This window comes from Gigantopelta aegis, chromosome 2, assembly GCF_016097555.1.
Source record: "Gigantopelta aegis isolate Gae_Host chromosome 2, Gae_host_genome, whole genome shotgun sequence".
Taxonomy (NCBI): Eukaryota; Metazoa; Mollusca; class Gastropoda; order Neomphalida; family Peltospiridae; genus Gigantopelta; species Gigantopelta aegis.
This window is the reverse complement of record NC_054700.1, coordinates 29,440,531-29,465,629: the sequence shown is the minus strand read 5'-3', so window position 1 is coordinate 29,465,629 and position 25,099 is coordinate 29,440,531. Positions and strand designations below refer to the sequence as shown.

The following is a 25,099-nucleotide window of genomic DNA, read 5'->3' as shown; positions in this document are numbered from 1 at the left end:
ATGGTGATGACTTCATGTTCGCATGATTCACCATGTGTGATGCTGATCACTGTGTTCATGTGATTCACCATGTGTGATAGTGATGACTCAATGTTATTCACATGTGTGATGGTGATGACTTCATATTCATGATTCATCATGTGTGGTGATGACTTCGCATGATTCTCATGTGTGTGCTGATCATGTGATTCACCATGTGATTGTGTGATGTGATGACTCCATGTTCACGTGATTCACCATGTGTGATGGTGATGCCGTGTTCATGATTCACATGATTCATCATGTGTGATGGCGATGACTCTGTGTTCATGTGATTCACCATGCGTGATGGTGATGCCTTCATGTTCACATGATTCACCATGTGTGACGGCGATGACTCCATGTTCATGTGATTCATCATATGTGATGGTGATGACTTCATGTTCACATGATTCATCATGTGTGATGGCAATGACTTTGTGTTTATGTTATTTACCATATGTGATGGTGATGACTCAATGTTCACGTGATTCATCATGTGTGATGGCGATGACTCTGTGTTCATGTGATTCACTATGTGTGATGGTGATGACTTCATGTTCACATGATTCACCATGTGTGATGCTGATGACTCTGTGTTCATGTGATTCACCATGTCTGATAGTGATGACTCCATGCTCATGTTATTCACCATGTGTGATGGTGATGACTCCGTGTTCACATGATTCACCATGTGTGATGGTGATGACTTCATGTTCACATGATTCACCATGTGTGATAGCAATGACTCCGTGTTCACATGATTCACCATGTGTGATGGCGACGACTCCGTGTTCACATGATTCACCATGTGTGATGGCAATGACTCCGTGTTCACATGATTCACCATGTGTGATGGTGATGACTCCATATTCACGTGATTCACCATGTGTAGCTGCAACAAAGTACTCTCTGGAAAGTGCTGTGAACAGATCTCACATGCGTGAATATTGGTGGAATAGTGGACCGACCTCATGTGCCTGTGCATTGACCCATGGTAAGCAAAACATTTGTAGCACTCCCTGCACTTAAATGGTTTATCATTAGCATGCATTGCCATGTGTTCCATTAATCTGGTGGTGTCCACGAACGATTCACAACATATCCCACATTTAAATGTAGGTTTCATCCCTGGACTGAGATTGTTCAGAAGATGTGAATGTCCAGCAGAGTTTGTTACACTGTGTTCCTTTGGACTCAACATGTCTTCACCTGAAGAAAACTGTACTCTTAACATTGGGAAAACAACATCGTTCAAAGCGTTATTCTAGAACATGTAAATTGAAATGTAATATATAGATGATTCGTCACAAGTATTTTTTAATGTGGAAAATATCAAACGAGTCTATGTTAATCGGTATTTGTTAAGGCTCTGCCAATTAACTAGATGAGGGTGATATTTTATATATAAAACCTCCACAAGTAGCGAATTCTATTTATCCTTTAACACTTATAAAATACATTTTAATTTGATGTTTAGTAAATCACAGTACTAAAGTTGCCTCAATTGGTAATATGACGTCATTATGATTAGCACAGATTAGTTTGACATCACACATTTTAACTAACTCTTATGGAAATATTACGCTCAGGTATACAGATTGTGTTGACTTGTAAATAAATGACTCATTCACAGCAATATATTATTACCTAGAGACCTTGCAAATTTGTATATGTATACCTTTAAATTTGCATACCATTATTAACCGGGTGAATACACTAAATTATCACATGGCTTTATGACGGATATCATGGGTAAGTTATCAAATCAAATAAAATGAAACGAAATGAAACGAAAGTACAGTACAGTACAGTACAGTACAGTACAGTACAGTACAGTACAGTACAGTACAGTACAGTACAATAAGAGGTATAGAATGGAATTTAATTAACAGGCTAGGACATCTAAAATCACCTATGATGCAGCACATGTAACTGTAGACACAATTGTCATCAACACCACGAAGACCAGGGACTGGTATTATGAAGAAAGATGAAGTCTCGGCTGTTACTGTGTTGGCTGCAACTCTTTCAAGAGTGGACGAAGTCTCGGCTGTTACCGTGATGGTTGCAACTCTCTCCAGAGTGGATGAAGTCTCGGCTGTTACTGTGCAACTCTCTCCAGAGTGGACGAAGTCTGAGCTGTTACCGTGATGGTTGCAACTCTCTCCAGAGTGGATGAAGTCTCGGCTGTTACTGTGCAACTCTCTCCAGAGTGGACGAAGTCTGAGCTGTTACCGTGATGGTTGCAACTCTCTCCAGAGTGGATGAAGTTTCGGCTGTTACTGTGCAACTCTCTCCAGAGTGGACGAAGTCTGAGCTGTTACTGTGATGGTTACAACTTTTTCCAGAGTGGACGAAGTCTCAGGTGTTACCCTGATGGTTGCAAACTGACGAGTGACCATCCTCATCAGTGGGAGAGGGCTGTGTTGTTCACAGCTAAGTCGTTGCATGAAGCGTGTTTTCAGTTACCAATCATTTATTGTAAAGTGAATATAGTGATATAGGCCAATGGCACTGAGAGAGTATATTATCAAATAGGCCAATATGGGGAGGGGTGATGTGCAGACCTCACTGTTTAAAAAGAGCTATCACTTTTGCTTCCCTGAAAAATGGCACTACATAATAATAGTCTTATTCAACTTACTGTGCTAGCACAACAAATATGCTATTCAACCTGAGTCATACCTACACACTGCAGAATTCTCTCCCTTGCCGGATATGCGCAATGCTATCCTTGCACGGGCTACCTGTAACTTCATTCTCAATTCTGCAGTCCACCTGTTAACACCTGTTAAGCTTTGGCAAAAAGTTTTCTTTACTTGTAATTTTGTGTTTGTTTTTTTGGTTGAACTTGACATACGGTTGGTAGTTGGGAATTCTGTGTTGAATTTACCATGTCCGACGCGAGTTCGTTGACAGCTAGCGCACGGAAAGTTTGTGCGCGAGATGGTTGTCCATTTCTTTTACGACGTAAAGACACACACGTGTTGTGTCCGGACTGTCGGTCTTGTTCTCAAGACCGTCAGTGTGAGATCTGCGCCACGTGGTCTCCTGACCAGTGGGTTCGGTTCGGTTCGCAGACTCAGGTTTCGGGTACCAGCAAAATCTTGTCGTCTGCTTCGGCAGTAGTCGGCAAGTCGGACTTAGTGGGTAGGTCCCATAAGTCTGTAGACACTTCTAAAAGTGTCCGGAAAGGGGGGAAACACAAGGGTGTTTCTTCTTCGGTCCGTGTTACGAGTACAGTTACAGATACTTCGGGAGCGCCCCCCCGGGCTCCTATTGTGACCGTGGTACGTGAGCCGTCTTCGTTAGTGACGGCGCCTTCTTCTGTTTGTGTGGCTTCGTCGCGGGCGTCGCCATCGTCGTTACGGTTACCTTTACAAACAGAAGGGGGGCAGGGTGGAGTCGTCGCGGCACCGTTTTTGACGACTTCATCGGTTACCGAGCACATGCACTCCGTTGTGCATAGGTCCACTGCTTCGTCCGCAGAGCAGGTGGCCCCGACTTTGCCTTCGATTGCTGACAGTCGCTTCGGCACCTCAGCATTCTCAAGGCCCGAGGAGAGTTCTGCCAGTTTGCTTCGAACTGAGCCAGTTGTTCCGATGCCGGGATCCGTCTCTGATGGCATCCCGACCGATGTTTACCGTTGGGTGGAGGACTCATCCCGTTTGGGACCTCCGTTTGCATATGTTTACCCCAAGGGTCCGGTGACTTCGGTAGCAACGGACATCTCCTCACAGTTTGCACCGTCTTTGGTCCCTACCTCTTCGACTTTACTCGATAGAGGACGAGGTTCGCGCAGATACCCCTCGGTTGGGGGTACTCTGTGGCCGCAAACTCCGACCGTTCCGCACTTGGCGCAGGAACGACCGTTAGGCTTTCAGGAAACGTTGTTTCGGAGTTTTGTGGAATTTTTGAACGCTTCGCCTCAGTTGGGATCATTGCTTTCGCAGACGGGACCGACGGGTGCGGCTCCCATTCCCCCCTCCCCTGGTTTTCCGCCAAAACCAGCAGAAACTGCGTCTCGACAGCAGTTTGACGATGCAGTTAGGGATTGTCGTTCGGTTCCTATTGTTTCCGTCTCGGGAGACGCTGCCCCAGGGGCGTCTCGATTAGGGGGAGGAGTCCATATCGATCTTCGGGATCCAGTGGACAGTGACCTGGCTTCAGAGGAAGCGTCGGTTGGACCGGATTCTGTCGCTGACCCAGCTCTCTCTCACTTCGGTTCGGAAGTAGAGGAGGAGTGCGATTATCCGGCGGTTCTGGCTTTTGTCAGGGACCAGGTCCGACAGGTATGCGGGGACGCTATACCTCAGGTTGAGTCCCAGCCTACATTCAAGGGTGTCTCCTTCGGGAACCGTTCTTTGAATTTGGTCACTCCTCGTGAGGAGTCGGGTTTACCACTTGCACAGGAGGCGCACAGTTCACTTTGTGACATTGATGTGTTGATCACTGGCAGTGATCGTATCCTGGGAGTGGGTGTTGATGAGTACCCAACGGCACTGCCTACGGGGAAAATCCTAACGGGAGCGCGCATTTTTCGTGCCGACTCCTATGAGACGTTGGGGGCGGAATTTCTCGAACATCCGGCGGTCGTTCCCGCTAGTGTCCGAGCCGCTTGTTCCCCATCGCCGTATGTGTCATTGCCAATCGCGGATCTGGAATCGTTCGAACGGCTGGCTAAGTCGATGTTCCAGGTTAATAACCATTTAGGTACGTTCCTATTTGGCTTGGATAAGGCTGTCGAGAGCCTTCCTGCGATGGCGAAAGGCTGTTTGGAGGCTGCGTCAAAAGCCTCTAAGCATATCGCTCAGTTATCTGGCCGATTGTTTGCGAACAGTCTTTTGTTACGGCGTGACCATTACCTGGCGGGTTTGAGTGCGTCAAACGTTGCGAAGACGTTTTTTCGTACACGTTCGGTACGGGAAAATTTACTTTTCGGTCCCGATTTTAATATTGTCCTAGACAAGGATTTGTCGCGACCAGTCCCGAACACTCGACCCTCAACCTCTGGTAAACGTCGGTCCACGTTTTCGGGGTTCAAGCCTCCTCCTGTAAAAAAGGCTGCTTTTTTACAGTCGGCTCAGATCCCTAGGGTTCCTGACACTAGGAGGCAACCAGGTAACAACCCGTCTTCCGCTAAGCGAGGACGCAAACGTCGTACTGCGTTCCGTTCTCAGTCCACCAAAGGCGTTGCGCCTACGGGTGGTAAGCGGTTGGGGTGAGGGTACGTGAACGATCGGCAAGTTGCTTTCGGAGGTACCGTTAGCAAACATACCCGTGGGGGGCAGGCTCCGCCATTTCCTTCGAAATTGGTGCAAGCTGCCTGGTCTCGACCCCTGGGTTCTGTCGGTCGTTCGACACGGTTACAAAATACCCTTTTCTTCGAGCCCCCCTCTTACTTCCACTCCGAGAATGCCGCCGTTACCGTCTGCGGATCGGCGCGTTTTAGTGGAGAGTATGATTGCCGAGTTTCTCGACAAAGAGGCCATCCAGAGAGTCAGTCTGGACACTCCGGGATTTTATTCTCATCTTTTCTTCGCCCGGAAGAAAAATGGGGAATGGAGACCAATCCTAAATTTGAAGCCACTGAACGTCTACGTCGATGTTCCTTCCATGAAAATGGAAACGGTTCATTCAGTCCGGAACCTGCTTCAAATTGGGGAGTGGGCTGTGTCGATCGATCTGAAAGACGCATACCTCCATGTCCCGGTGCACAAGGCGTTTTGGAAGTTTCTGCGCTTCCTGTTCGACGGGAAAGCGTACGAGTTTCGTGTGCTTCCGTTCGGTTTGGCGACGAGTCCCCATGCTTTTACACGTGTGGTAAAAGCGGTGGTAGGTCATGTTCATTTGTTAGGGGTTCGAATGCATACCTATCTGGACGATTGGTTGATCCCAGCTTCGTCGCAACAGGAGTGTCAGACCAATGTCGGGTTGGTTTTGGACACGATCCTCCAATTGGGTTTTATTCCCAATTGGGTGAAATCGGAGTTAACGCCGGCTCAGATTTTCACATATCTCGGAGTGGTCTTCGATCTTGTGGTAGCGTCGGTTCGTCCCACCGATGCGCGTGTCCACAATTTCCAAACGTCGGCGCGACGTTTGATGGGGGAGCAAAGTACTACGGTACGATCTCTCCACGTGGTGTTGGGCCACCTCGAATCTCTGGCCTCATTGATCGTGCGGTTCAGACGATTCAAACGACCACTCCAGTGGCATTTGTCCCCACGGTGGGACGGTCACAATTGGGACACGATAGTGCCTCTGGGCCCATGGTTCACTCATCCGATACAGGAGTGCCTGTCGGACAAGTGCATGTCCCTATCGGTTCCGTTGCACCCCCCTGCTCCGGATCTGATCCTGTTCACGGATGCGTCGCTGCACGGGTACGGGGCGCATCTGTTGGATCAACACATTTCAGGGGTATGGAATCTCTCCGAGAGGAAGCTTCATATCAACTGTTTGGAGATGGAGGCAGTGCATCGTGCCTGTCTTCATTTCCGGTGTGTTCTTCGACACCGTCGAATTCTGTTGAGATGCGACAATACGTCGGTAGTGGCATATCTCAATCGTTGGGGTGGAACCAAATCGGAGACTTTGGGTCGCAAAGCTCTTGCGATTTTGGAATTCTGCGACCAACTAGGGACCACTCTGTGGGCGAAACACATTCCTTCATCGGTGAATGTGTTAGCAGATGCCCTCAGTCGACATACCCCTGTTCAGACGGAGTGGATGTTGAACAAAGGGGTGGTCGCAGCGGTTCTTCGGGTGTGGGGCAGTCCACAGGTGGACATGTTTGCCACACGGTTGAACAACCAATTGCCGGTGTTCGTGTCCCCGGTACCGGACACATTGGCGTTGGAGTACGACGCGTTAAGTATGGATTGGACGGGACTGGATTTTTATGCCTTCCCTCCTCCTGTCTTACTCGGCAAGGTGTTGACCAAAGTGGTCCAAGAACCTTGTCACGTGACATTGATAGCTCCTCTGTGGGTGGCGCAGCCCTGGTTTCCACAGCTCCTGTCACTGTTAGTGGCAGTCCCATTCCGATTACCAGTGTTGTCCGATCTACTCAGCCAGCGACTGAGTCAGACGGTGTGGCATCCGAAGCCGGAGGTCTTCCGGTTTCACGCGTGGAGGTTATCAGGGCTTCCTTGCGACGCAGAGGTTTTTCGACAAGAATTGCGCATCTCGTCTCTTCAGCAAAGCGCAATTCTACCGAGTCGGTTTATCAGTGTCACTGGCGTATGTGGGTTCGTTGGGCGAACGCAAGGGATTTCGATCCCTTATCGCCTACTGTCAACGATTTAGCGGAGTACTTTCTGGCGTTGGTCCAAGAAAGGAAACTTAAAGTCACGACAGTGAAAAGTCACAGAGCTGCGATTTTCACTACTCTTAAACAGTGTGGATGTCGTGACTTTTCTACCAACTTGGTGTTGCATGATTTACTTAAATCATTACAATCCACGGTTGAACGACCTTCCATTATTCCGAAATGGAATGTCTTTCTGGTGTTGCATGCTCTTAAGGGTGCGCCTTATGAGCCGTTGAGGTTTGCTAGTCTTCGTGCCTTGACATGGAAGACTCTGTTTCTGGTTTCACTGGCAGCTTGTCGTCGGATCAGTGAGATACATGCTTTTTTGCATGATTTGGTTGATTACAATTCGGACGGGTCTGTCACTTTACGTACCGACCCTATCTTTGTTGCTAAAAACCAGTCTCCAGGGGAAGAGTTTCCACCTACTGTCATTCACAGTTTATCTCGTACACTGTCATCTGATAACTCGGATAGACTTCTTTGCCCGGTGAGAGCATTGAAGTATTATTTGCAGCGTACGAAAAACCGGCGGCAGGGTAAAAAGAGATTGTTTATTTCTTATACCATTAGGCCGGGTGATGTCACAAAAAATGCTTTGTCTCGATGGATAGCAGCTACCATCAAGCTAGCATATGAGATGGCGGGTGATCATGTGTTACGGAATTTCTCTGTTAAACCACATGAGATCCGAGCCATTTCTGCTTCCCTGAATTTTCATGACTCTTTAGATATTATAAAGGTCATGAATGCAGGGGTTTGGAAAGGACGGCACACTTTTGACCGTTTCTATTTCCGGGATATGGCGGTTGGTCCTGACGGTACGCGTAGGATCCAGACAGTCATTGCGGCTCAACACGTCGTGTCTGTGCGCAGGGCAACGGAAAGGGGTCGACCTCTTTTCCGTCCGACTGCCATCGATTCACGCTTCGGACATGTTTAACACTCCACCCTTTTCTGAGGGATGGGGTTTTTTTGTAGTGTTGTCTACCATTTCCTCTCCCTGGGGAGATGTTTTTCCTCCCTTTCATGGGGATGAGTTTTTCTTTTGGGAAGCCCCTTTTTATTCCCAAAAGTTGTTGACTCCTTGTTACCATATGTCGTGGTTCGTCCTATCTCCATGTCATTACTTCAAAGGAGCTTTTTGGGTACGGGTAAGTCCTCTATTTTCTTACCTCCTCCCATTAATGTTGAATTCACGTGCTCTAACGGTGTCATTGCACGTCCGTTATAGCATATTTGTTGTGCTAGCACAGTAAGTTGAATAAGACTATTAGAAAATTTGTTTCTAATTTTCATTATTATTCATACTTACCTAGTGCTAGCACAACAAACTATACCTCCCACCCACCCCTATGAGGCTTTCCCTCGGTGGGTGGACTTTGAACCGAGAATGAAGTTACAGGTAGCCCGTGCAAGGATAGCATTGCGCATATCCGGCAAGGGAGAGAATTCTGCAGTGTGTAGGTATGACTCAGGTTGAATAGCATATTTGTTGTGCTAGCACTAGGTAAGTATGAATAATAATGAAAATTAGAAACAAATTTTCTAATTAAATAGCAATGCTTAATATGGTACCGTAATACCTTAAATGGTTCCCCATAAAGTGAATTAGGACAAAGCAGAGACGATTCCTAGTACTGTTACATGTTTTAGATTCCAATATTCACATATATGTTTGAAATCGTACTCTTATCATCACTGACTATCAAAAAATTACAAAAACAAATCATTTTTACCTCATATATGTACTCTCTATCGCAAATGCGGTCACTTACGTTATAACTCTTGGCCAATGAGGACAGACATAAAATAAGTATATAAACTTTTATTCGATAGATATCAATTATGAATAAGGAAGGAAATGTTTTATTTAACGATGCACTCAACACATCTTATTTACGGTTATATGGCGTCGGACATATGGTTAAGGACCACACAGGTATGGAGAGAGGAAACCCACTGTCGTCACTTTATGGGCTATTCATTTCGATTAGCAGCAAGGGACTTTTTATATGCGCCATCCCACAGACAGGATAGTAGATACCATGGCCTTTGTTACACCAGTTGTGGAGAACTGGCTGGAACTAGAAATAGCTCAATGGGTCCACCGACGGGAATCGATCCTAGAGCAACCACGCATCAAACGAACGCTTTACCACTGGGCTACATCCTGCCCCCGTTATGAATAATAAAAATGACATATTACTTGGACTGTATCATGACTCATTTTAGCTCTCCCTTAGCTTAAAGTAACCCCATTGTTTTCTAGACACTGCAGTATTTTGTGGATACTTTGTCAAAGAAATTTCATTTTCATCTCTACTTAGTAAAATCACCACAGACTGAAATATGGAAACAAATCATGAAGGAGAGATTAAATAAAAAAATATATGGTACAATAAATTTTGTTCATATTTGCTTTGTCTCGGTATTAATATATAGAGGTTATTTCCAGAGCGTTTGTCGGTATCGTCAGTGTCATATATTAGGAATAAAAACTGTATTATGCGAGCCTCTGGCAAGCATAATACATTATTTTTATTCCTAATATATGATATTGACGATACCGAAACACACGAGGATAATAATCTCTTTATCATATTATAATCTCAAGCTTAATACAACGTGTTTTTGTAAAGTGTACACACAACTTTAATTTCAGTCCGCCATTACCAGATATTCAAATGACGTAAGAATATGTGAGGAGGTGTCTTTTTGAATGGAAATGACGTCAAACTTGAATGACATCATTTTTGATGTCCTTACATCAAAATAAACTAGTGCATAACGTTTTTTGTTTTCTAAACACTGAACAGCTTTCGATGTAAAACTGCTATTGAAATGTTTTTATTTGATGACTATGAATGCATACGTCAATTATGGAGGGTCACCCTAGTACGTTTGCTTAAATGTCAATAAACCTAGTGCCATGACTTCGATTTTAATTTACATCTAATTTGCAACGTTATCAGATTTGTAAAGTGTATGTGATCTGAAAAATATCACATTCTTTGATTTCACTGAAATATAAATATAATGTTGTTTTCTTTTTCTTTTGTGTGTATTATAGAAAAGAACTAGCTGAACTATGGACAAGCCACAACCAACTAACCGACCACTCTAGCCAACAGGCCCAGCTGATCCGACAACTTCAGTCATTGCACCAGGATACTCAGCGCAGTAAGTAACTAACACTACATGTATTTTTAGTGTGATCGCACCAGGACACTCAGCGCAGTAAGTAACACTATATGTATATCTAGTGTGATCGCACCAGGACACTCAGCGCAGTAACTAACACTACATGTATATCTAGTGTGATCACACCAGGACACTCGGCGCAGTAAGTAACTAACACTACATGTATTTCTAGTGTGATCGCACCAGGATACTCGGCGCAGTAAGTAGCTAACACTACATGTATTTCTAGCTTGATTGCACCAGGACACTTAGTGCAGTAAGTAACTAGCACTACATGTATTTCTAGTGTGATCGCACCAGGACACTCGGCGCAGTAAGTAACTAACACTACATGTATTTCTAGTGTGATCGCACCAGGACACTCGGCGCATTAAGTAACTAGCACTACATGTATTTCTAGTGTGATCGCACCAGGACACTCGGCACAGTAACACTACATGTATATCTAGTGTGATCGCACCAGGACACTCAGCGCAGTAACTAACACTACATATATTTCTAGTGTGATCGCACCAGGACACTCAGCGCAGTAACTAACACTACATGTATATCTAGTGTGATCGCACCAGGACACTCAGCACAGTAACTAACACTACATGTATTTCTAGTGTGATCGCACCAGGACACTCGGCGCAGTAAGTAACTAGCACTACATGTATTTCTAGTGTGATCGCACCAGGACACTTAGTGCAGTAAGTAACTAGCACTACATGTAATTCTAGTGTGATCGCACCAGGGCACTCGGCGCAGTAAGTAACTAACACTACATGTATTTCTAGTGTGATCGCACCAGGACACTCGGCGCAGTAACTAACACTACATGTGTTACCGCATGGATGTATACAGGAAAACACGAACAACTCGGCAGGGGTTTAGGATTTATTCTGGACCATCAATCGGGTGGGATATGAAGATCCCTTGTTCCAGATATCACTACATGTATAACAGACATATACACACAAACAAAGACCCTTTAAAATTCTCTGTGAAAGTTAGTTGTGCAGTTGCTGTGAATAAAAACTTGTCTTGTGGTAAAAGTGGTCTGTTCTCCTTGAATGTCATAAAGCTTCTGACCAGGAGAACACAGAAACAAAGACACTGGACTTGTAAGAACTGAGTTGTCAGTGAGCACAACCCAAGCCCAGAAAACCAGAGAAAGCAGGAAAACAAAGAAAGCCTGCACAAGTATAACCTGACAGAATAAAACTATGTGAACAGTGTTTTAAAATAGTATGTGTGTAGTGAATGTAGTTTAAAACACCCGGTTACAGACTCCCCTTCCAAATAAAATGATGTCCTCATAATTTATCAATGGCAATTTCCACCTTCCAAATACAAGTTAAAAAACAAAAAACTACATGGTCACATATGTATTTCTAGTGTGATCGGACCAGGACACTCAGCGCAGTAAGTAACTAGCACTACATGTATTTCTAGTGTGATCGCACCAGGACCCTTAGTGCAGTAAGTAACTAGCACTACATGTAATTCTAGTGTGATCGCACCAGGCGACTCGGCGCAGTAAGTAACTAACACTACATGTATTTCTAGTGTGATCGCACCATGACATTTGGCGCAGTAAGTAACTAACACTACATGTATTTCTAGTGTGATCGCACCAGGACACTCAGCGCAGTAACTAACACTACATGTATATCTAGTGTGATCGCACCAGGACACTCAGCACAGTAACTAACACTACATGTATTTCTAGTGTGATCGCACCAGGACACTCGGCGCAGTAAGTAACTAGCACTACATGTATTTCTAGTGTGATCGCACCAGGACACTCAGCACAGTAACTAACACTACATGTATATCTAGTGTGATCGCACCAGGACACTCAGCGCATTAAATAACTAACACTACATGTATATCTAGTGTGATCGCACCAGGACACTCGGCGCAGTAAGTAACTAACACTACATGTAATTCTAGTGTGATCGCACCAGGACACTCAGCGCATGAAGTAACTAACACTACATGTATATCTAGTGTGATCGCACCAGGACACTCAGTGCAGTAAATAACTAACACTACATGTAATTCTAGTGTGATCGCACCAGGACACTCAGCGCATTAAGTAACTAACACTACATGTATATCTAGTGTGATCGCACCAGGACACTCGGCGCAGTAAGTAACTAACACTACATGTAATTCTAGTGTGATCGCACCAGGACACTCAGCGCATGAAGTAACTAACACTACATGTATATCTAGTGTGATCGCACCAGGACACTCGGTGCAGTAAATAACTAACACTACATGTATTTCTAGTGTGATTGCACCAGGACACTCGGTGCAGTAAGTAACTAACGCTACATGTATTTCTGTTTAGTCGTATACTGCACATCATTCATTGTGACTTGCTTTCTGTGGTTTCAGTGATGAAAAATCAAGAAGATGCCTTTTCCATGGAAGCCATATCCATCCAACAGGTAAGCTAACTACTTTTATTATCCACATAGTTTAAGGTATTCAGGAAAATATAACCAGTATGACACGTGTGTCATAATGATTTCACGTGTATAACAAATGACATAATTTTGGGAAGTGATGTCATAACTTAATGCGGCTTTCCCAGTCTTAGATCTGTGTAAATGCTCACCAAAAACGACGTCGTTTAGTTGTCTCCTTCTAGTAACGTTTGAAACGTTTTGACATGGTCCTAGCTTGTTATTAATGAAAATAATATTATTGATAATTTGAACAATAAAGAAATTATTACACTCGTGTGTGAAACGTACTGATTTTACGAAACTTGTGTCAGGATTTATGTATTATTCTCTCACTCGTTCGGGCAATACAAGTATCTGTACACTCTTTCGTAAAATCACTATGATCCACAATCTTGTACAATAATCTATGCATGCCTCATTGTAGCAAAATGGTTTAAGTGCCATTTGTAAATAATTACATTTCTGTTAACATTCATTGCACAGTGTTCGAGATTAATAGTATCCCGATATCCCGGAGATACCAGATTTTAATTTTGGATACCTGACTTCAAGAACCCAGTATCCCGCCAGGATACCATGTAATGATTTTTTTTTTAATCCTGAGTTTTTCGTTGAAACAATGAAAGTCGTCATTTACGGACGAAGTTAAGTACCAGTATTTTTGAGCTCGTACCCAGACCAATGCTATGCCATAACAATATTTCTCCCAATCGTACCCAGTCTAATGCTACACTGGAGCAATTGCGACATAGTAAAAATACTGGGGAAAATATTGTTTTTATTGGGATGTTTCCTTCCAGTCTAAGTGTTCCTTAATTAGGTCTAGTAATTCCGAAGTCGATAAAAACACTGAAAAACAAGGTGCCATTATAAAATGATTTCAACCAATACAGCCTTTTTTATTTATTAAAATTAAACTTGGCATGCTTGTTATATTTGAATGTCAGGTAACCGTGTCTAAAAGTGGGATACTAAATTCTCAGGTTGGATACCAGATTTTGAAATGTTAGTATCCACCTGGGATACTGCTCAAACATTTTCAATCTAGAACACTGTTACAACGTAACGTCATCCCATTGGTCCAGATGTAGCTTTGAGTTTGTTAATTTTTCGATGAATGTAAAAATCATCCGCCAACTTATGTGAGAATGGCTTTGCCAATTCACACAGTTTGCGAATGAGTTTTTTTTGTTCATACCCCGAGGAACGTAAAAGAAATAACAGACACTCCTTAAAATATTTGGTCAATATATATATATATACATGCAAAAAAAATGCAAAAAACTGCAGTACTCGCGGTTAGTGAAGCATGACATCTGCTCATGGAGTTTAAATTATATATATTGTCAATATTTTGTATTAGAAATGAAATTATATTATGCTGGCCTCTGGCGAGCATAATACATTATTTTTATTCCTAATATAATTATGACATTGGCGATACCGAAACACACAAGGGTAATAATGTCTTTATCATATAATCTCAAGCTTAGTAGAACGTCATTATTATAAACTTTATTTTTAACTATAATTCCAGTCTGCCATTTCTTGATATTCAAATGTCATAAGAATATGTGATGCGATATCTTTTTGAATGGAAATGATGTCAAACTTGAAGGACGTCATTTTGGATATCCTTACATGAAAATAAACTAGTGCTTGATGTTTTTTGTTTTCAGACTGTTTGACAGCTTTCAATGTAAGGCTGCTATTGAAATGTTTTTGTTTGATGACTATTATTGCATGCATACATTAATTCTGAAGTGTCACCGTAGTACGTTTGTTTATGTCAATGAAGGTTTTTCCGTTACCTGGTTAATTTACCTCTGATTTCGTATAATTTGCAAAGTTATCAAATTCTGAAAGTACATGTACTGTATGTGATCTGAAAAATATTACGGTACATGCTTGTATTACATTGGATATGCTACCTATTATATGATACATATACAGAGCTTCGCGTACATTGTTTTCACTTCCTATTTATTTCACGAGGGTATTTTGTGCAAGAATATATACCACAAGACGGCATTAGACCATAGTAGTATTGTCGAGTGGTATGTTCTGGTGCAAAATAAACAAGTGCAATAAATAGGAAACAAAAACAATGTACGTGATGTTCTCTGTGTATTAGATACCACCATTTTTTTTTTTACAAAAACATTTTTTTAATATAACGTCATAGCTACATTTTGTTAAATCTATTATCAATATACTCCTTTCATGGATTTACTTTAAATAGCTACATTTTGTTAAATCTATTATCAGTGTACTCCTTTCATGGATTTACTTTAAATAGCTACATTTTGTTAAATCTGTTATCAGTGTACTCCTTTCATGGATTTACTTTAAATAGCTACATTTTGTTAAATCTATTATCAGTGTACTCCTTTCATGGATTTACTTTAAATAGCTACATTTTGTTAAATCTATTATCAGTGTACTCCTTTCATGGATTTACTTTAAATAGCTACATTTTGTTAAATCTATTATCAGTGTACTCCTTTCATGGATTTACTTTAAATAACTAAATTTTGTTAAATCTATTATCAGTGTACTCCTTTCATGGATTTACTTTAAATAGCTACATTTTGTTAAATCTATTATCAGTGTACTCCTTTCATGGATTTACTTTAAATAGCTACATTTTGTTAAATCTATTATCAGTGTACTCCTTTCATGGATTTACTTTAAATAGCTACATTTTGTTAAATCTATTATCAGTGTACTCCTTTCATGGATTTACTTTAATGTTAAGAATCACACTCGCCACAATCTTGCATAATTTTTCAAATACGATGTGATGTACATGTAATTTGTTAATAATGTTTTATGACATAAGTAACACAAAGTGCTAACTCCAGTAAAAATTAACAAGGAATGCCCCATTTAAATGTTTCGGTTCAGATCGCACGTATGTGTGATTCAAGTTAAATTTACCACATGGTTTGAAAATGTATTTATTTTTATAGTAAGATTGAATAGGTATGTTATAAATAAATAGAGGACTTAAAGGGGACGAGGAAATAGTTTAAGTTTCAGAGAGTTCAGGTTTTCAAAATTAAAATATAAGAGTTCAAATTTGAAACTGCATTGCAGCTCGATGATTTCACTTGATATTGTAAGAAGTGTGCGCTTTGCTGCCTGTTTCTAAACTCTGAAAATTATGCATCCCCAATTGAAAGGAGAATTAATATATAACTTATTGATAAACGTAAGCTGATACATAAACAGCAAAGCTAAAGTTTAACACGATTCACTCCTTTGAGAGCAAAAAGAAACAGTGCTAACAATTATTACAAGTGTTCTTTTATGTTAACCAGACTTTGTATGTAATTATGTATATGGACAACCAAACACGGGATCATTTCGTTCCACTTAGTCGGCGATCTACTATTCTGTAATTATCACCTTAATCCTCAACAGCCGAGACCATCCGAGACGGGCGTGCTTCGCCTGATTGACATGATTGACAATTGATTTGTCTTTAAAATACTGTCGACAATGACTGTTTGATCAATCCACATGCTTCAAGCTTTGGAGGTGCATGAAATCTTTTAAATCTTTATGGCGGGACCAAAATATTATGTAGAGAGATCGAGTTTTTTGGTTTTGAGAGATCGAGTTTTCGAGAGATCGAAGGTTGAGTTATCGAAGTTTGACTGTATATATATATGTGTGTGTGTGTGTGTGTTTGTGTTTGTATATGTACACACACACACACACACACACACACACACACACACACACACATATATTTATCATATTATATCTTACATTTTCAGTGCAATCAAAGTATGTGATATTTTGCAGATCACATACTTTAAGAATTTGATAACTTTGCAAATTAGATGTAAATTAATCGAGGTCATGGCACTAGGTTTATTGACATTTAAGCAAAAGTACTAGGATGACACTCCATAATTGACATACATGTATGCATTCATAGCCATCAAATAAAACAATTTCAATAGCAATTTTACACTAAAAGCTACCCAGTGTTCAGAAAACAAAACACGTTATGCACTAGTTTATTTTGACGTATGGATATCCAAAATGACCGCGCCACATATTCTTATGTCATTTGAATATCTAGTAATAGCGGACTAGAATTAAAGTTGCATGTACAGTGTACAAAAACATGTATTAAGCTTGAGATTATATGATAAAGAGATTATTACCCTCGTGTGTTTCAGTATCGTCAGTATCATATATTAGGAATAAAAATAATGTATTATGCTCGCCAGAGTCTGGCATAATACAATTTTTATTCCTAATATATGATATTGACGATACCGAAAAACACTGGTAATAACATATATATATATATATATATATATATATATATATATATATATATATATATATATATATTGTATAACATCGTATATATCGTATACATCATATAACATTTTCAGATGTACACTGACCTAAGTTCTCGGTACGAAAGACTGAAGAAAACGGAGACCGACTTGCGACATGAGATAGTAGCACTGAAAAAGGTAAGTTATTAGACAGGTTCTCAGCACCAAGTTCTCAACAAATGAACAAGCTTGTCACACACAGCTTTGCTCACATTTCTGCTGCTTTTAGAGACTTTATTTTGTATCTTCGCAGGGGTTCTAGAATTGTTTTAAAATTCACTTGCCATGGGACCACTGGATTAAAAAAAATGCACTGACTATGGTCTAAAATTCACTTAACCAGTTTTAACTGTTGACAAAACAGAAAAAACAGTAAATGAAAATAATTAACTTTTCAATGTACATTTTGTGTACGACATCATGTTTAATCAATTTGTCAATTTATATGTGCAGATAGGCTCAATAGGCATACATGTATGTTATGGTTTTCATAGAAAAACATGCTAACAATTTAAATCAGTTAAAGTTACCTATTAAAATTTTAAAATAATTGTTTCCACTAAAACCACCTAAGTTATAAAACATAATCCATGTTATGTATTAAAACAATTAACAGCATTAAAAACAAATGAATAGTTTGTCACTTATAAATGAGTATATATTTATTTACTCGTGTTGCGTACTCCTCCATCTCCCCCCTCCCAATCCCCCCCCCCCCCAAAACAACAAAAACACCATTATTAGCATAACATGTACATTACAGTTTAAGGCTTACACATCCACACACACACACACACACACACACACCCCACCCCTCCCGAAGTTGGTTTTTGTGTCATAATCTTATTATCTTTTTTCTTCTTCCATGTGTGCTCTTAAAATTTCTTATTTAAATATCTTAACTGAATATAGTTGGAGAAAATTAATGCGAGTCATGTGAGTGAGTGGGCTTGGTTCTTTTTTGTCTTCTATTCATTCAGATATGAATGCAAAAAGGTAAGCATTGCAGTCTGTGATTTTAGTTTTAAAAATGTAAGTGCCACAAGGTCTCCCTGTATGCAAATCTTTAGAGCCCGCCACCAACCCAGTGAGCCCTGCCATGCGTCTCCAGTAGAACAGAAGATACACTAAATGTTTTGCATGAAATTATTGAAAAGATCAATATTCATCCAAGACTGTGGTTTCCCAGGATTTTGAGATCTATGTTGACTGTCATTTCGAAGAATCAATGTAATTTGTACAAATAATTTTTATGAGCCATGTGGGCTCGGATGCTAGCCAAGCTAGAGAGTCCTACCGTATACGCAAGTATTTTAGCGGCTAAAATAATTCGCGATCGGGCTTTCATTTTAAATTTTAATGAGGAATTATTTTTGCGATAATAAAATCAAAATTACCCATATTTACTTTGCCAAACTCTTTTCAACGACGATTTCACGCACACACTTGGACATGTTCACCATGCTGTCAGCGAGACGTTAATGTTGTATATACGTCTGATAAGACATGTTATCGATGGAACACGCACATGCAATACAGAAAATAGAAAAACACAAATATCAGAAGAAATAACTTTTAATTATTGGTGGTACCCAAAAACTTCCATTCAAGGTTACAAACAAAACAAACAAAACTGAGATTACGTAACAACAGACTTACACCCAACTGTGTCACTTCGATCAAATCCACGTGACCATGCAGGTTTACAGAATCACGTGACCATGCGGACCTCTGATTGCTTGATTCTGATATGGGTTGGGTGTGTAGATATAAGACTATATATTATAAGGGAAATAATATTTTACCAAATCGGAAATAAGTTCGCGCGTTATTAAATTCGTATGTAATTAAATTTGCGGTGCTATCAACGTAGTCGTGATTTTCGTGGTATATTTTATTCGCGAACATATTTGCGTATTCGGTATATGATTTTTGCGAGCCTCAGTATCTCTCGGACTCTTCTCAAAATCGCACACTACATTGCTTAATCAGTCAGATGGCCATAAAGCACATAGACACAAATTACTAACATATCAACAGCGTTTCTGCCAGAAAGAAATTTTGGGTATGGCGTTATGCAATGGAATATTTAGAATGTGTGTGCTGAATGCAACTGCAGTCGATAGGCGTTATGGGGGGGGGCATCCGCCAGAAACAAAATAGGTTAGGTTTAGGGTTACAGTTAAGACAATCATACGGTAATGATAAAGAGTCATTAATTTTGTCAAAAGGTCAATTTGGTATGGCACCATACCCATTTTACCCTCTGGCAGAAACCCTGATTAAACATGAACCAGCTAGGAAGTTAACAGTAATATGAGGAGTTTCCATCAAATCACCTGATGTCACTGACGTATACAAACATAAACCAGCTAGGAAGTTAACAGTAATATGAGGAGTTTTCCATCAAATCACCTGATGTCACTGACGTATACAAACATAAACCAGCTAGGAAGTTAACAGTAATATGAGGAGTTTTCCATCAAATCACCTGATGTCACTGACGTATACAAACATAAACCAGCTAGGAAGTTAACAGTAATATGAGGGGTTTTCAGTCAAATCACCTGATGTCACTGACGTATACAAACATAAACCAGCTAGGAAGTTAACAGTAATATGAGGGGTTTTCAGTCAAATCACCTGATGTCACTGACGTATACAAACATAAACCAGCTAGGAAGTTAACAGTAATATGAGGAGTTTTCCATCAAATCACCTGATGTCACTGACGTATACAAACATAAACCAGCTAGGAAGTTAACAGTAATATGAGGAGTTTTCCATCAAATCACCTGATGTCACTGACTTATACAAACATAAACCAGCTAGGAAGTTAACAGTAATATGAGGAGTTTTCCATCAAATCACCTGATGTCACTGACGTATACAAACATAAACCAGCTAGGAAGTTAACAGTAATATGAGGAGTTTTCCATCAAATCACCTGATGTCACCGACATATACAAACATGAACCAGCTAGGAAGTTAACAGTAATATGAGGAGTTTTCCATCAAATCACCTGATGTCACCGACATATACAAACATGAACCAGCTAGGAAGTTAACAGTAATATGAGGAGTTTTCCATCAAATCACCTGATGTCACCGACATATACAAACATGAACCAGCTAGGAAGTTAACAGTAATATGAGGGGGTTTTTCATCATCTTGTGTCACTAACATATACAAACTATGTAAAACATGCACTAGGGAATTCCCCGTAAAATGAGGTGGCTTTTTTTTCTTTCTTTTTTAAATATGTCCATGACAATGTGTTTAGTCAATGACATGTATAAAATGTATATTATTTTAGTCATGCAGAGTTTAGGCTTACATGTAAATAAAAAAAAATCATTAGTAATTTGGCAAACTTGACTTGTAAATATGTTGCCATATATTAAAGTTTCAGTTCGCCAAACAAAATATTACAAAATTAAGTGTTAGTTTTTGTTTATTTGTTTATTTATTTCTTGCTGAGGTATTTTTCGTGCTGGGGTGTTGTTAAACATTCATTCATTCATTCATTATTTATTTTTTTTTTTTTAATAAATCAATCAATTTATGTGATATTTGGACTAGCATGTTTTTGCAAATTAATAATGAAATGTATTCACCAAATTCAACTTTAATTTAATTCATCACATTTGGTAATTTGGTGAACAATATATTTCATACCAAGCTGACTTAAATGTATTTGGCTTCAATCATTGATTGTGAAACAAAATAAGCACTTGTCCGTTTGTCCTGATAAGTGAAAATCTGCTCCGACAAGCAAAATATATCTCCATGGTTGTCGAGTGGACAAGTAAAATGTTCAATGCGGTTTCATTTCTGAGCAAAACTACAGTCCTTGTACTTGAATAAAACAAAATATTTGACAAGTGAAGATATTACTGGACAAGTAGATTTTGCAATGAACTTGTCTGGTGGACAAATGAAAAATTCTGGTTATTTCTATCACTGTATTTTTAAATATATTGACTTGGGTAGTGTAACATTCTTGAATATAGTGTTGTAGTTTCCTTGTCATCATTTGCTCATAAACATCAAATGAAACCCCCCGCCAGTAAAAGCTGGAAGCCAACTTTGTCCTGGGGTGAGGTGTCTATGGCAACACCAGATATGTGAAAAACCTGAGGAAAAAGAAGTGTTAATGAAAGCTGACCCAACTGTTAACACTTTCACTAGAAGTGTGTTTGATTTGGCCCATAATTTTTAGTTTTATGTGCATAACAATTAGGGATGGAACTATTCATTTTTAAAAAATTTCAGTTTGACAGTTCAATTTATTCATGGTACTTTCCACAAGTACGCCAGCTATCCCACATATGTATTTTAATAAAGTATTTTATGAGAGAGAAACTGTATATTTAATGGTCACTTATGAAATAATTATAAATATCGTAAGAAGAAAAACTAAAAGACAAAACTATGTCTTGACTAGAAAACAAAAATACAATTTTTACCATTTTACCACGCCATGGGTCTGGGATACTCCATTGTTTCCCTGGGATTTGAGTTCAGAGGGTTGGTAAAATAATTTGATGTGATCTGAATGCCTGATTGGGGTGAGACTGCTAGGGGGTCTGGTAAAAAAATAAAGGAAAATTCAGTTGCTTTTAGATGCATTGTGGAATACACTCAAAGACATCTAAAAGAAAGATATATTTCAAGATATATTTCAATAATAATATTTACTATTATTTGCATAATGTCATGTCTTTGATGAACAATAATTTGAAAAGGAAGTATGGAACTATTTGAATAAACATAATTACATAATACATACTCAGGGCTGTAGCTGGGGGTGGGTGGGTGGGGGTGGGGGCAAACAAAATCTAGAAAAAATTATATAAACTTAAAGAAAATTCTCTTCTTAACTGTTTAAGGAGTTTTAGACTATTAACTACTCAGTTGCGCCCCCCCCCCCCCCCCCCCCCAATAATAAATCCTAGCTATGGCCCTGATACTACGGTACTAAATTATTTAACTAAACAAACATAAAAGGAATAATTGTTTTGCATGTTTTTGTGTTTTGTTTAATATAACTAAGCTACAAACAAGTTCATGCACATACATTGTAATATACAATAGAGCCTTATTTAACTAAACTTATTTATTTTATGTTTGTTCGTATTAAAAGTGAAAAACCCTACAAAAAACTAAATTCTGCAAAGTAGTTTGCATACATTTGTACATTAATATTCTGGAACTGCAATCGAAGTCATCCTGATAACAACTTACAAAATTAGCTTTGTTGAATGGTTTTTGATATCACGGAAATTGGACACCATTTTAAATTTATAATGTACATGCAAGTTAACTATGAAGAAATGTAAATTTATTGAATCATGCACTTAATATTACAGTAACTTGGCCCTACTAAGGAATGTATTGTTAAGGTATCAGTCCAAAAAACTATAATTTACAGTGCCATTACAAACATGAGCCTATTATGTCTTTGTACATTGGGTAATGGTGGTGGTGGTGGGGGGGGGGGGGGGGGATGTAGCAGAGCACTCGCCTGAGGTATGATGGTTTGCAGGATCAATTGGCCTCAATGGAGGGGGTTTGTTGCATTAATTTCCCAATGAAACCCTTAAAGCATTCACTTATTTTTCAGTGTGTCACATGTTAAGATAACTAAATTCTGAATGATAAAAAAATCAATTATTCCATTACCGGTACCCACCCCTCTGTAAGTGTCAGCTGAATGTTGGATTATATTTGAGTGTGTTGAAAATGAGTTTATCCTGCTGATTATTTGAATTCCCGTTGCCCGACTTAACAAATATCTTCTCAAGGAAACCATCTGAGCTGTGTGTGGGACAAGACATACACAGAAATACTGGAACCCCCAGGGATGTTTGACATAATTACCATGTTGCGGCTATCACATCCTCTTGTTAGATATTGTTGACCTGTGGTCTGGTGTGTCGCTCTGTGTGTCACCAAGGAGTATAGTGTTAAACTGTTATAGTCTGTCCCAGTTATTTTCTAACAAAATATCAATTATTATATGAAATTATTTCGCCAGATGAAAATAAAATTTGCCAGTTGTTTTTGAAATTCGCAGTTGGCGAATTTGGCAAGTGCTTGAGCTACCCCTGCATCATTCTGTACAAATGTTTTTTATAAGTAATTTCAGTTTGGTTTGATGTAAGAAGAAAAGTAAAAGTGTTTTGGAAATAAATGAAAAAAACAACAACAATTATTTTTGTGTGCAATTTACAAATCAATTGGCACAGAAATAAATAACTTGTAGTAAATTTCATAGTATGAAAAAGGCCGTTCCCTGTGAGACAGACTGTATATCAGAAGCAACTTAATGGTCTGTCACCACATGGCTTACGTTTATAGACCAGTAGACGTTGTATTCTAATATGTTCTCACTTTTATAGACCAGTAGATGTTGTATTCTAATATGTGCTCACTTTTATAGACCAGTAGATGTTGTATTCTAATATGTGCTCACTTTTATAGACCAGGAGATGTTGTATTCTAATGTGTGCTCACTTTTATAGACCAGGAGATGTTGTATTCTATGTGCTCACTTTTATAGACCAGTAGATGTTGTATTCTAATATGTGCTCACTTTTATAGACCAGGAGATGTTGTATTCTATGTGCTCATTTTTATAGACCAGTAGATGTTGTATTCTAATATGCACTCACTTTTGTATCATGCTGGGGTGTCCTTAAACATTCATTCATTCACTTTTGTAGACCAGGAGATAATGTATTCTAATATATGCTCTCACTTTTGTAGACCAGGAGATATTGTATTTTAATATGTGTTCACTTTCGTAGACTATGTTGTATTTTAATGTGTCTTCACTTTTGTAGACCAGGAACTATTGTATTCAAATGTGTGTTCACTTTTGTAGACCAGGAACTATTGTATTCAAATGTGTGTTCACTTTTGTAGACCAGGAATTATTGTATTCAAATGTGTGTTCACTTTTGTAGACCAGGAACTATTGTATTCAAATGTGTGTTCACTTTTGTAGACCAGGAATTATTGTATTCAAATGTGTGTTCACTTTTGTATTGATTTTCCAACAATCAATTTTTATAGAAAATTCATCAGTTTAGCTCTACCAATGTGACGATCGATTAATTATGAAAATCCACAATTGATTGTTTGGGGGATTGTTAAATATAGCTATTCCTTCAATTTAGATGATGAAATTGATGCAAATATTTTGGGATTGGTGTTTGTTTTCATGCGTACATTAAGACAAAATATAATACTAGTAGTTATTTATGTAATCTTTGCAATTTGTAGGATCAGCTGAACACACCAATAGGGTTCATTTTTGTAGACCCAAAAAAAAGAGTAAAGTTTGTTTTATTCAACGACGCCACTAGAGCACACTGATTTTTTATCTTATCGTCAGCTATTGGACGTCAAACATATGGTCATTCTGACACTGGTTTTTTGTAGAGGAAACCTGCTGTTGCCACATAGGCTACTCTTTTATGACAGGCAGAAAGGGATCTTTTATTTGCGCTTCCCACAGGCAGGATAGCACAAACCGTGGCCTTTGTTGAACCAGTTATGGAACACTGGTCGGTGCAAGTGGTTTTACACCTACCCATTGAGCCTTGGGTAGCACTCACTCAGGGTTTGGAGTCGGTATCTGGATTAAAAATCCCATGCCTCGACTGGGATCCAAACCCAGTACCTACCAGCCTGTAAGACCGATGGCTTAACCATGATGCCACTG

The 25,099-nt window shown here is 39.6% G+C and overlaps 1 protein-coding gene across 2 annotated transcripts in view; it reads left to right on the top strand.

Moving 5' to 3' along the window:
* Nucleotides 1-25,099, top strand: part of LOC121383549 (centlein-like) — a 162,720-nt gene that overhangs the window by 70,947 nt on the left and 66,674 nt on the right. For both annotated transcript variants that reach the window (XM_041513647.1, XM_041513639.1), the window contains exons 10-12: nucleotides 10,410-10,519; nucleotides 12,929-12,981; nucleotides 17,421-17,504. In XM_041513647.1, coding sequence (XP_041369581.1) covers nucleotides 10,410-10,519; nucleotides 12,929-12,981; nucleotides 17,421-17,504 — 247 coding nt within the window. The remainder of the gene's footprint in view (nucleotides 1-10,409; nucleotides 10,520-12,928; nucleotides 12,982-17,420; nucleotides 17,505-25,099) is intronic.